The 12,004-nt window shown below is 38.1% G+C and overlaps 1 protein-coding gene across 1 annotated transcript; it reads right to left on the reverse strand.

The window, feature by feature from the left end:
• Positions 1-4,313: 4,313 nt before the first annotated feature.
• On the reverse strand, positions 4,314-12,004 carry LOC117306485 (26S proteasome non-ATPase regulatory subunit 3-like). Its single transcript, XM_033791026.1, has 11 exons — positions 11,755-12,004; positions 10,518-10,708; positions 9,896-10,036; positions 9,463-9,599; positions 9,040-9,230; positions 8,447-8,550; positions 7,240-7,354; positions 6,736-6,959; positions 6,011-6,166; positions 5,118-5,168; positions 4,314-4,842 (listed from the first exon to the last, which is right to left on the reverse strand). The coding sequence occupies exons 1-11, from the start codon at positions 11,873-11,875 to the stop codon at positions 4,768-4,770; spliced, it is 1,506 nt and encodes a 501-aa protein (XP_033646917.1). The 5' UTR covers positions 11,876-12,004; the 3' UTR covers positions 4,314-4,767.

Here is a 12,004-nt window from a genome sequence, read left to right on the forward strand (position 1 = left end):
ATTCAATGTTTTGAATACAGCGATACAGGCAATAATTCTCTCTAAAAATTTACCTCCAGAATTTGGTTAAAATTAGAAACTTAAGTTCTGGGTTTTATTTGCTTTAGAAAACATTTAGTTTGTTGTTATTGTTCTTTAGAAGCCACCATAGGAGCGCCCTCAGCTTTCGCAAAATCACAAACTGCAACCGGTACACGTTCCTGGTACTCGTGCAAAATATCGTTTTATGTAACCGTATAGGGTACCAACCAAAGACGCCCGTGACCGCGCCCCTTGCCTGTAAATTCACTTCCTGATTTATGTTGTGAGGAAATCACATAAGCTCGCTCAGATCTGGGTTACCCCGCCTGCGGCCCGCCTCTGCGAAACCAATAAGGGTACTTTGAGGGGGAAAGGAAAGCAAATACACTGGTTTTCAGGAAGAGGGAATGTATTATTTTAAATAGGCTTGTTCAACTGCAAAATAATAAAATAACAAAGTAAAAAATAGTTTGTAGTAGTTGCACTCCCCGGGTGCGTGGGGTTTTGCACGTACATGGGTGTTTACACTAGCGTTTGTGTATTATTATTGAACGGTCCAATATTATTTACCATATTTTGTAAGCACATGAGGGCGCTTTCATTCATCTTATTTCAATTGCCTGTATATTTTTCTTGCCCATGACAACAATACAGTAACATATGTAAAAAAAAAACCCTTAAAAAACACGTTTGTTTACGGTGTTTTCATCAATTAAAAATTGGTTCTTATTGCGCCCCACTTGGTCCATAGCAACTCGATCACAATACTTGATTGAAATTACGCATCATGCGCAGACGTTTCTCCATCCACTACTGTTCGTCTGAAGAGCTTTTATGAACACTGAATTATTATAAAAACTCGTAACGTTTATTTCAAGAGATTACTTTTTACAAAGGGATCGGAAACGGCGTTTTACTAGCCAATTAAAAATTATTTAAAAAGTATCTCGAAATACTTTAGGCTATTTATGGCATTTGTGGCCGTTTTGTGAACAATGGAGGGAGGAAGCACCATTTTTGCCAAGTAGTCATTTACAAATTTCAAAATGGCGCGTAATATTTAAGGGTTTTATGACAATAAATTAGTGTGGCCGCCGGTGAACAGAAAGCTATTGAGTAGAGCACAATGACGTATTATCTTCAAAGATGTTAGAGCAGTCACGCGTTTTTAAATTTTAATAAAACGGTTCAAATTGAAATTCTTGCTTTAATTAATTGCGAGGGACTATTCCAAATTTGGACCTATGAATGGTGTACAGATATAATAAAGGATGATAAATCAAGGAATCCATGAACTAAACAATATTGTCAGTATGATTTATTAGTTAGAGATAACATTCATACAAACAAGAATATTAGCAGGTCCTGGTGTTGTCATTTCCAAGAACGACCAACTGCGAACAATGCACCATTTAATTAAAATTGCCATGTTTTTATTTTTTAAATGGATGTGACGTCATGATCAAATCAGGGCCCAATTTCATGGCTCTACTTACCGTAAGCACAGAATCGGCGCTTACGGAAGCAGGGGATTCTGTGCTTACGGCAAGCATATTTCCCGGGTATCAAAATGATCTCATAGATAGGATACAAACGATATCCTTATATCTCGAGCATATCTAGTGGAGCGCACGCGTCCTTGAGAGTTCACAATTCCACAGCCGCAATTAAGCCTGCAATTAAGCCTGCTTTGATCGTGGCGGCACACATCTGCTTTAAAAATACCTGTGTAGAACCATGGAGGTAGGAAACCCATGGTATTGTTAATGACACTAACAAACGTTTCCCCCCTAATTTTACTCAACATTCTATCTTTATTACAGTGCAGTATCCTTTTCCGTCAAAAGCAATGGCCAATACTGTTTCTTCCTGTACATAAAAAGGACCGACATTGTGCCTTTGAGACCATGGTTTGATAACTTTGATTTGCATGGGAGAAAAAACAAACAAAACGGCTGCCGCATTATAACGGTGTCCGCCACGAGTTTCCCCATAATGAATTCATAAAATCAACGTTTATGTCCACACGGTGACGCACTTTCCGGACCAGTGATGTCTGTTGTAATAGTTTGTCTTTTGTGGTGTGCGTATTGGTTTACTTTACACAACGAAACAATGTTACACCGCAATATTTTCTTTGTTTTAATGGTACCCTCCGAAGAATATAGAACAATCGAAATACCCCATAACTGCCATACCAATTTAAGGCCGGGCGAATGTGTGTAACGAAATGGAACACGGCAAGCCCGTTTTAGTCCACCAAACGGGAACGCCCAGCCAAGATTGTCAACCAAGCATGACATTCCTAAATTTGTCATAAATACGGGATATTATTAAGAGTTTTAAACCATCGAGGTAAAATGTACAATTTCCTGTAACAGGGCGATGGTAAAGTTTTAATATACAAAAGAACATAGTTAAAGACTGAAGCTGTTTAAGTTTATCATTAAAAGAGCAAATAGTTTAACATTTAATAATTACATGGATGAGAACCTTTCCACCCATTGTTTATATTATGTGCCCATTATTTATGCCCCACATACGTGTTAAGAATGGCATTAAGGGTCAGCAATTCTTACTACGTACGCAATGATACTATATTATGCTATGCAGATGATTGCATAGCCTCTTTTCAATGCGAACAATGCATTCGGTATCCTACATGCGTTGTGTACCATGTACCACGACATGCCTCCTGCCAATGAGGTTTAATCTAGTTACAAGGTTAAGGCAAAATAGGCAATGCATGTTAACTTTTTGGTGTTACCAATAACGATACAAAATAATGCATTATTGGGTAAATAAAAGCACAAACAGAGCTAATGTTTCAAAACTTAATAACGGACAATTGAATTTCAAAACAATTTTCATAAGTTAAAAAAAAAAAAAATCTTCCAATTGATGACCGAGTCTCATCTTATTTCACAACTTTCCATTCATTGTATAACTTTTTGGGGGTACAATTATCCAAGAACAAACATTTTATTATTAAAGTTATGGTCCGTTCCAATATAATATTGTTTTTTCTTCTCATTTTGCAAGTCTTCACATTGTATGTAAAGGTACAGTTACCCCAAGAAAGATACAATATAAATATATAAACACCCCCTCCACAGTTATTTTTCCCGTTGCAATATTCCCGGGTTGTGAATAACAATAAAACCAATCTTGAATTTAAATAAGAAAACACCAACTCTCTTCTTGTGTGAAATGTTGATGAAGTTTTGCTCGCAAATCAAATTCTGACCTATCAACTTTGGGAGGACTATTAAATATCTTTTTAAAATATTAGCACCTTGGACAGGAGATTAAAAAGGACATGTACTAATAATTTTCCACAAAACAATTTCTCTATGAATTGGGATCCAAATGGCTACAAATGAATTTCATATTTGTATTCAAAACATATCAGATCTACATTCATACTTGTGTTTGTACAAATATTTTTATAATCATTAATAAGACAATTTGTGAATGAACCTTTTATTTAAAGTAAAATTTGCGACACTTATGATGATGTTACTCATAGCTCTGAACAAAACAAAAGTCAGGGTAACCACAGTAAGTTTTTTGGAATATAGAGGGCAGAAGATAAGAAGCCTGTGCAAGAACCACAAGCCTACAACTTAACCATTCTTTAAAGACAGATGGAAAAAACTACAATTGCATTTGAAGGAACCAATTTAGGAACCTTCATCTCATATGAAACAATCTTTCCCTCTTTGTTAATGGAATTTTTAAATTAGTTATGACAATATCAGTCGATCTTAAAAATGGGGAGAGGTTTATGAATATTCATCCAAGCCTCACTCTGATTACATTGACGAGAATGGATGCAAAAGAAGATGACTGAAACATGAGAAAGGTTTTAACTGACACACTAGAATGTGAGACCAGAAATCTTTCCATGTGAAATCATCCAACTAAAACGATCCAATTTGAACTTTGAATACAATACTTTCAGATGCAGTTTTACCAAAGACTTGAAAACCCCCAAAACAAAAACAAACTAAATTGAAGTTGGAAATCTGACACCCGGAATATGGTTGTTTAAATACAAGATTGTTGCATTCTTGTGCAGGCTGGCCACTCACATAACAATGTACAGATTAAATGCAAAGTGAATCCGTATTCAAACTTGATGTAAAATATGCAGTTATCATCCAGACAACATTAACCCAATTTCATTAACCCAACCATGCTAAGCACAGACAAATCTTGCTTAACAGACCCTTGTTACCAGCAAAAATTCCATTAAGTTTACATTGTTGCTAACCCTGGTGCCCCACAATTTTTTTTGCTTAGCAAAGAAATTTTCTAAGTACATGTAGTAGTTTTTGCTAACAGCTTTATGAAATTTTGAAGTTTTGCCCAAATTCTAATTCATTGAGCAGGGCTCTATTTCATAAAGCCTGTTAGCACAAAACTTGCTAAACACAGAATAATGTTGCTTAGCAGGATCAGGTTACCAGCCCAAATAACATTAAGTTTGCATTATCGTGGCTGGTGCTCGGCTAGCAAAAACAGCTTTATGAAATTGGGCCCAGGTGTTAATGTGGGAAACCTTAATCATTTGTCACAGATGGTTCTAGTTTTCTTTATCTTTGCATAAAGTATGAAGCAGTACTCTTCGGTTTGGAGTTGGGGTTGGGTTGGGGGGGGGGGGGGGGGGGGACAGAGAGGTATATGTCATCCTTGTAGTTCCAAGTAAGTGGAGGCAGGGAATTAGAGTGCTTCACAACCTTCTTAGAAACTGTCTTCTTCATCATCGGCCATTTCCTTGGCCAGCTCCAAATCTTGCTGCTCCCTCTCTCGACGTTCCTTTTTCAATCAGATGAAGAAAAGAAATGAAACCATAAACTTAGCAGGACTCACTCACCATTAACAGCTAACCATTAACACTAGCCTGGTGTATATAGTAAAAACTGTAGTGGGCAAGTATACACCACCTCTCTTTAACGACGACGACACCTGTTCAAAATCTGGGCTAATAAATACAACGGCACTACTTTACGACTTATAACAACAATGCTCATATCAAGGGTAAACAAAAATTGTGGATAAAAAATAAAACCATTACATTTAATTTTTCTCACCTCAGCTGATTCCAGGTCTTTGTTGTATGACTTAGGAGGAAACCTCATTGCCTATACAGAAAACACAAAATGTAAAAAATGTAAACAAAACTCACTAAAAATTAAGCTGAATCCCAAATGGTGTATTTATTTTAACTTCAGGTTGTCACAAAAAAAAGAAACCAATCTGTATGACAGAATAAAGCTGGGCTTGGACCAGGTGCCTGTTGATTAATAAACAAATGCTAAACCAACTGCACCATCAAACCCCCTTATACATTGAATTGGATGAATATACATAATTTTTTTAATAGTTTTTTTCAATTGCACCGGACTCAAGCTCTTATGTTTCTGATAAGAAAAGTGTGGGTTTGAGTCCTGGTCTTGACACTTATGTCCTCAAGCCACTTAAAGCACTTGACCATAATTGCTGCACCCTTTGGATGGGACAAAAAGCTGTCACTCCAGTCCCTTGTGTAATGGCGTGTCATGGCCGAGCAGTAAAGAGCACCGGACTCAAGCTCTGGTGTTTGATCAGCAGAGTGTGGGTTCGAATCCCGGTCGTGACACTTGCTACATAAAATTGGGGAGGTAGTGCTTTATGCTCTACCGGCCAGGCTTCGGATTAATGATACCCAAGCCTACATCCGTATGGATAGGGGTAACCTTGTTTCAGCCCTAAGAGTAGGTCGCAACGGCCTCTGGAAAAAAAATTATTGTAGCCCAAACCTTCAAGTGGCCTTCAGGCCTTGTGTGTCTGGCGACTTGCATATTATTTATAAAAAAAATTAAAAATAAAAAATAAAAATGCACAAACAAGAAACAAGCGCTAAATTAATCACAAGAACCATCTCTGCTTACACAGGGCTATCTAGAATCTAGTTAAATTTGTTGTTATGATTATGTCTGCTTACCTTGACAGCTTGATTGTGGATATCAAGACAGAAGCTGATTCTCTGATGGAAGGCGGCCATTGGTTCTCTTGTTGAGTAAATATCTACAGTCTCCTTGGAGCGAACATATCCTTTCTCATGCTCTATACTTGCTTCGATTACTCCATCTCGGATTGCCTGTCAAGACAGATAGTAATCATAATCAAGATTACTCTACGAGTCAAAATAATGCATCTTGCGAATGAAACCTACAATCCCGGCCATATCCCGTTGGGCCACTGTCCCCTTTCAATGTTGGTTCCAAATGCTGCTCTTGGCCGGTCTTTAAGCCAACATTGAGCGGGGGATGGGGGGTGGGGGAGAAAATGTTTATTGTCAGTGAGAAGTGGACAGGGAAGGTGTTATATATCGTTAGGAATGGGTGGCCCAAACATTTTGCCTGGGATTGTAGTCAGTATATCAGACCAGGGACCAGTTTCAAAGAGCTGCTTTAATAGGCAACAAATATTGCCTAAACAATTTTCTGCTTAGCAGAAATGGGCAGGATACAGTCACAAAGTGTAAAGTGCGACATGGTAGTTTGGCTGGTAACCTTATTCTGGTATACAAAAGTGCGTTGTGCTTAGCTACTTCTTGTGCTTAAGCAGTTCAATGAAATTGGGCCTTGGTTCCTCCTATCAGGGTGTGAAACCAGATCACTTTAAAACCATTTCATCTCTCCATTTATCAAAACGAAATCTTATTACCTTAGCAACAATAAACTCTGCATCTTCAGGGCTCTCAAGCTGTAGCTTCCTGGCAACATCCGATAAGGAGATTCTTGAGTAAGAGAGGCTTATCATACGCACTCCTGTCTTGATCACATTGTGATGAAGTCTTACAATCAGGGTGTAGGTACCATCAGATTGGAACTTAGGAGCAAAGTCCTTAAGAGTCTGGTTGAACAGATGCAGATTTCCTGTTCTCACACCTGATGACAAAAAAGGATATCAAAAATTCATGTTTTGCAAGTAACAAAACCAAGAATGTTTTTCAAGTGCTTTTAGTACTGACATGGCAGGCAAAAACAATTAATTTTCAACCCTACTTTCTTGAAGATGCTAGTTTCCTTTGAAAGATATTTCAAAGATAAGTTTATTATTTGAACTTTTTTTACGGTAAGGTAAACTGGGGAAATTGAACCGATGGTAACTGAGGTTAGCCTCAAGGTTTTTGGATACTACTCTTTGCAGTTAAGATTATTGTCTTACCCTGTGTAAGAAGCAAGTACGGTGCGAGTGCCTTCTGGTAAAACTTCTGTCTGAAGACGGCTCTGTCTGGAATCTCTCCAAGTAACAGCTGTACAGTTATAGCCAGCTTCTGAACCTACAAGGTGTTAGAAACAGTGTGTTAGAATTAGTAACAGTGGTCAAAAAAAGTATGTAAGCCGCCAGGGTTCACATCCAACCTTGGCCATCTGTAAGACTGACTAGAACTCAGTAATAGCTGTACAGTTATAGCCAGCTTCTGAACCTACAAGGTGTTAGAAACAGTGTGTTAGAATTAGCAACAGTGGTCAAAAAAAGTATGTAAGCCGCCGGGGTTCACATCCAACCTTGGCCATCTGTAAGACTGACTAGAACTCAGTAACAGCTGTACAGTTATAGCCAGCTTCTGAACCTACAAGGTGTTAGAAACAGTGTGTTAGAATTAGCAACAGTGGTCAAAACAAGTATGTAAGTCGCCGGGGTTCACATCCAACCTTGGCCATCTGTAAGACTGACTAGAACTCAGTAACAGCTGTACAGTTCTAGCCAGCTTCTGAACCTACAAGGTGTTAGAAACAGTGTGTTAGAATTAGTAACAGTGGTCAATAAAAGTATGTAAGCCGCCAGGGTTCACATCCAACCTTAGCCATCTGTAAGACTGACTAGAACTCAGTAACTGCTGCATAGTTATAGCCAGCTTCTGAACCTACAAGGTGTTAGAAACAGTGTGTTAGAATTAGTAACAGTGGTCAAAAAAAGTATGTAAGCCGCCAGGGTTCACATCCAACCTTAGCCATCTGTAAGACTGACTAGAACCATAACTCAGTAACTGCTGCATAGTTATAGCCAGCTTCTGAACCTACAAGGTGTTAGAAACAGTGTGTTAGAATTAGTAACAGTGGTCAAAACATTTACCGAGGTATGCAAGCGGCCAGGGTTCACATCCAACCTAGCCATCTGTAAGACTGACTAGAACTCAGTAACTGCTGCATAGTTATAGCCAGCTTCTGAACCTACAAGGTATTATAATACAGCAATGGTCAAGACATCTGCTGCAGTATGCAGTTCACATCCCACCGTAGCTGTCTGTAAGACTGTGTAGAACTCAGCAGGGGTTGCCCCTTAACTTTTTCAGTGACAAGCCAGTAGGATCATAAAGTTCCTAAAGATCATATTAAAAACTGAACACAAAAAAAACCCGGTAACTTACTGTCTGTTTGAAGCCTAAAGCTGTGTATTGTGGTGCTTTTCGTAAAGCTTGTAAGAGATTCTTATGTGCCTCTGAGTATTCCAACTGGATTGCCTTAATACGACCTGTAAAAAAGATGACAAAAACAAGGTTATTTTATTTAAATCAAAAGAAACAAATTCAGGGTTGGACTCTCACAAATGTTAACATTGATCATCCTTACAACAAAACTTCACCCCCAGGTTTGGGAGTATAGTTACGGGCTCTACATAGCAAAGCCAAATCGCTCTTTACCTCTTCAGATAAAACAGTATCCAAGAATTAAGACGGAGTGGTACTTGCAAATTGATTAAGTTTGGTTTCAGCTCTGTATCCATAACTCAAACTCGGTACAGTGATTTACTTGGGACCCTTCCATTTACAATATCCAACACCATATGATAACTCGGCCCAAACTGTTGGACTCAGATTATGGTGGTATTATCTTTGATGACAAAGTTTACCAAGGTACAAAAACTAATTAATGGCCCGACGTTTTGACCCAAACAGTCTCTCTCGGCGGCTATTGACGACACAACACACAGAAACAGGCAAACAGGTTCAACACTACTCACCGAGGTAGTAGAGAAACCTCGCCCATTCATGATTTGATGCCTCTTCAGGGAAGGTAGACTTGGAAACCAGTTTGTCTGCCTGATCGTAGAGATTGTAATGGAGGTAGTTGCGCAGGAGCAGGTTCTGGAGGGTAGCTTGGGCTTCATTGTTGTGTCTGAGGGTAGAGGTGCGCAGTTTGGCATGCAGGAAACTAAAGACAGAAAGAAGAAGAAAACAAATTGCGTTAGATTTGTTTAATTGCCAAGGTTTTAATCAAGACAATGATAAGTAAGAGAGTAAATCTCTCTTAGGAGGAGTGTTGGCTCTGAAAAGAGCCCAGAACTGATACTTTAAGGAGGCAACAAAGGCAATTGCCTCTGTGCCCCCCGGTCATTGCCTTGGTGTCCTTGAAATGCTCCAGTTTAAAATTAGTAAACACACACCTTCTGACTTTATCCAGTTGACCGGTGAGCTCATACGCCCTGGAGTGGTAGAAGTAAGCCTTGGCAGAGAGTTGGTCTAGAGAGCGTCTGTTCTGGGCATCAATCTTTGACATCAGAAGGTCTGAACACTTTACAGCCTGGTAAAGAAAATAAAATCAAGTTTGGATCATTTTTTATGTAATGAAAGGGCAAGGCTATTGTCATTTTGCAAAGGGCACTTCCATTAGATAGTCTCAAAGTCAATGAGATTTTTTTAAGTAAGACCCAACATTGGGTAACAGTTGAACATCGTGCGTACCAACAGGTACTTTTGTTTGACTTCAAGAATAACACTTAACAGCCAAAGTGATGATAAATTTGAGGTAGAAAACTTAGAAATAAAGTCAGAAATACTGATTTGGGAATAACGATTTCACCTAGTCTATATTTTTACCTCATCATATCTCTTTGTGTCAAGAAGGTGGACAACGACCAGAAGGTGAACATAAACATCAAGCTCCGGCAGAAGTTGACCGTTGGAGGTCTTGCTACTCCGAGGACGAAAGATTATGTTGTTATCCGTTGTATCCATTGGCTGCATTTAACAAAAGCAAAAGAAGAACAAATTTGGCCTCTAGCTACCGGGCAATCTCTGTGGTCTAGTTGGTAAGATACTGCTCAAGAATCGCAAGGGTCGTGGGTTCGAATCCCACCAAAGTAATATGCCTGTGATTTTTTTTTCACAGGACTCAAGAAAATTACCGAGTATACAGTGCTAACAACTTCAAAAGTCCTCTCAAGAAATAAAACTTGAGTGGGATTTGAACTTTGAGCTCAGGATTAGCATGGCAGATCTCTACTGACTAGTAAGCCATCAAACCCTAATGCTGGTCGTCTCACAATTTTGTCAAGGTCTGCGTTCGTACCACTGTAAATGCTACCATTTGCTACTCATTTGTTTTTATGCTAAATTATTATATTTGATGTTTATTTTAAATGCTCTTGCACAACCTTTGAAACTTTTGTAAAAGGCATTTTGTAATTATATTATAGTTTATTCTAGGACCTGATCTAACCTCGTCTAAATATGTGATGAGCTTCTCTCTGGCTGCACTTGCGCTAGAGAAGTAACCCATGATGAGTTTACGCAGTACTCCATGATTCAATTTACGTCTTGACGAGGTCAATGCCCTGACGACCCTTGACATGTAGTTCTTTTCCTTGGACGACACAGCTTTTTCTATGTGTTTAACATGCTCCTTGAAATCTGAGGAAAACAAAATAACATTTTAATAACAATTAAATATTTTTTTGTATTTTTAATTTTTGTTCTTCAAATAATTTTGACAACTACATGGCAAATTTCCTCTTCTTGTGTCACAACACACCAACTTATTTTGACTAAGATTGAATGGTCTGACCCTGTGATAAGAAACTATGGATCTACTGGCCTCTAGTCCTTGTACATTATTCACTTTGGCAATTGGATAAAGAAGGATTGGAACTGTACGGATTATTAAATAAAGAAAATAAAACATTTTAAAAAGATCCATGGGTGAGGGACATGACAAATTTAATGAAATTATAAGCAAGAAACTTTCAAATGTTTAGGAACACTAAATTTAGTCGAGTAACAAACCACGTACAACCAACATCCTCTCAAATTTTGAAAGTAGAGTACATGTATGTAGGCCCTACAACTTACAATTTACCAACAACAAAAAAACAGCTTAAAAACTAAGCCTTTCTTTGACTGAAAACTTGAGCATCATTTATCATCAGTTTAATTTAAAAATGGTCTTAGAAAAAACAAACAACAAAGGAAATTATAAAAACATTTGCATAAATGAACACCGCATGAAATAGTAATACAAAATGTGCAGAATAATGAAAAATTGTTTGTTGTAAGCTTTGCTTATTTTTTATAAATATTGACTAGTCATCAAACACACAGTCAAACTAGATAGAATAACTTAAGCTCATTATTCATCAGGCATTACAAAATGTCCAAACTGTCTATCTGAAAAGAATGGAGGAAAATTGAAAATCTGCGGAAACCTCTGATGTCGGAATTACACGAATTACCACTGACAGGTTCTACACAACCGGCAATTAACATTACCATTTTACGCGTGAGTCAGCGAAATTGAACATTTTCAAAGCCCCAAAAATAACACTCCAGTTTATCTAAATGCAATAATCACTAAACCATATTCAGAAATTAAGTGTATTAAGACAATTTATTGGATTAAAAGAAAATATTATTCACAAAAAGAACATTACAAGAAAGAAAAACGACGTTGAAAATATTACCGTCGAGTGTGATCATATCGGTTTCTTTCTTCGATGGGGCTTCTTCGACCGGTCCAGTTTCTCCATTTACTTTCACTGTGGCGTCGACCATCTCGACATCAGCAGACTTTTCCTTTCCCATGTTTGTTTCTGTAAGTTTCAGTCGAAATTTAGAATCAATTTGATGTAGAATTTAGCTAATAAATGATACTTTTCTACATCAGGTCCAGCAGAAATTGCATTTGGCACGACCCGTTGTCGCATGCGTACG

Source organism: Asterias rubens, unplaced genomic scaffold, assembly GCF_902459465.1.
Source record: "Asterias rubens unplaced genomic scaffold, eAstRub1.3, whole genome shotgun sequence".
Lineage (NCBI taxonomy): Eukaryota > Metazoa > Echinodermata > Asteroidea > Forcipulatida > Asteriidae > Asterias > Asterias rubens.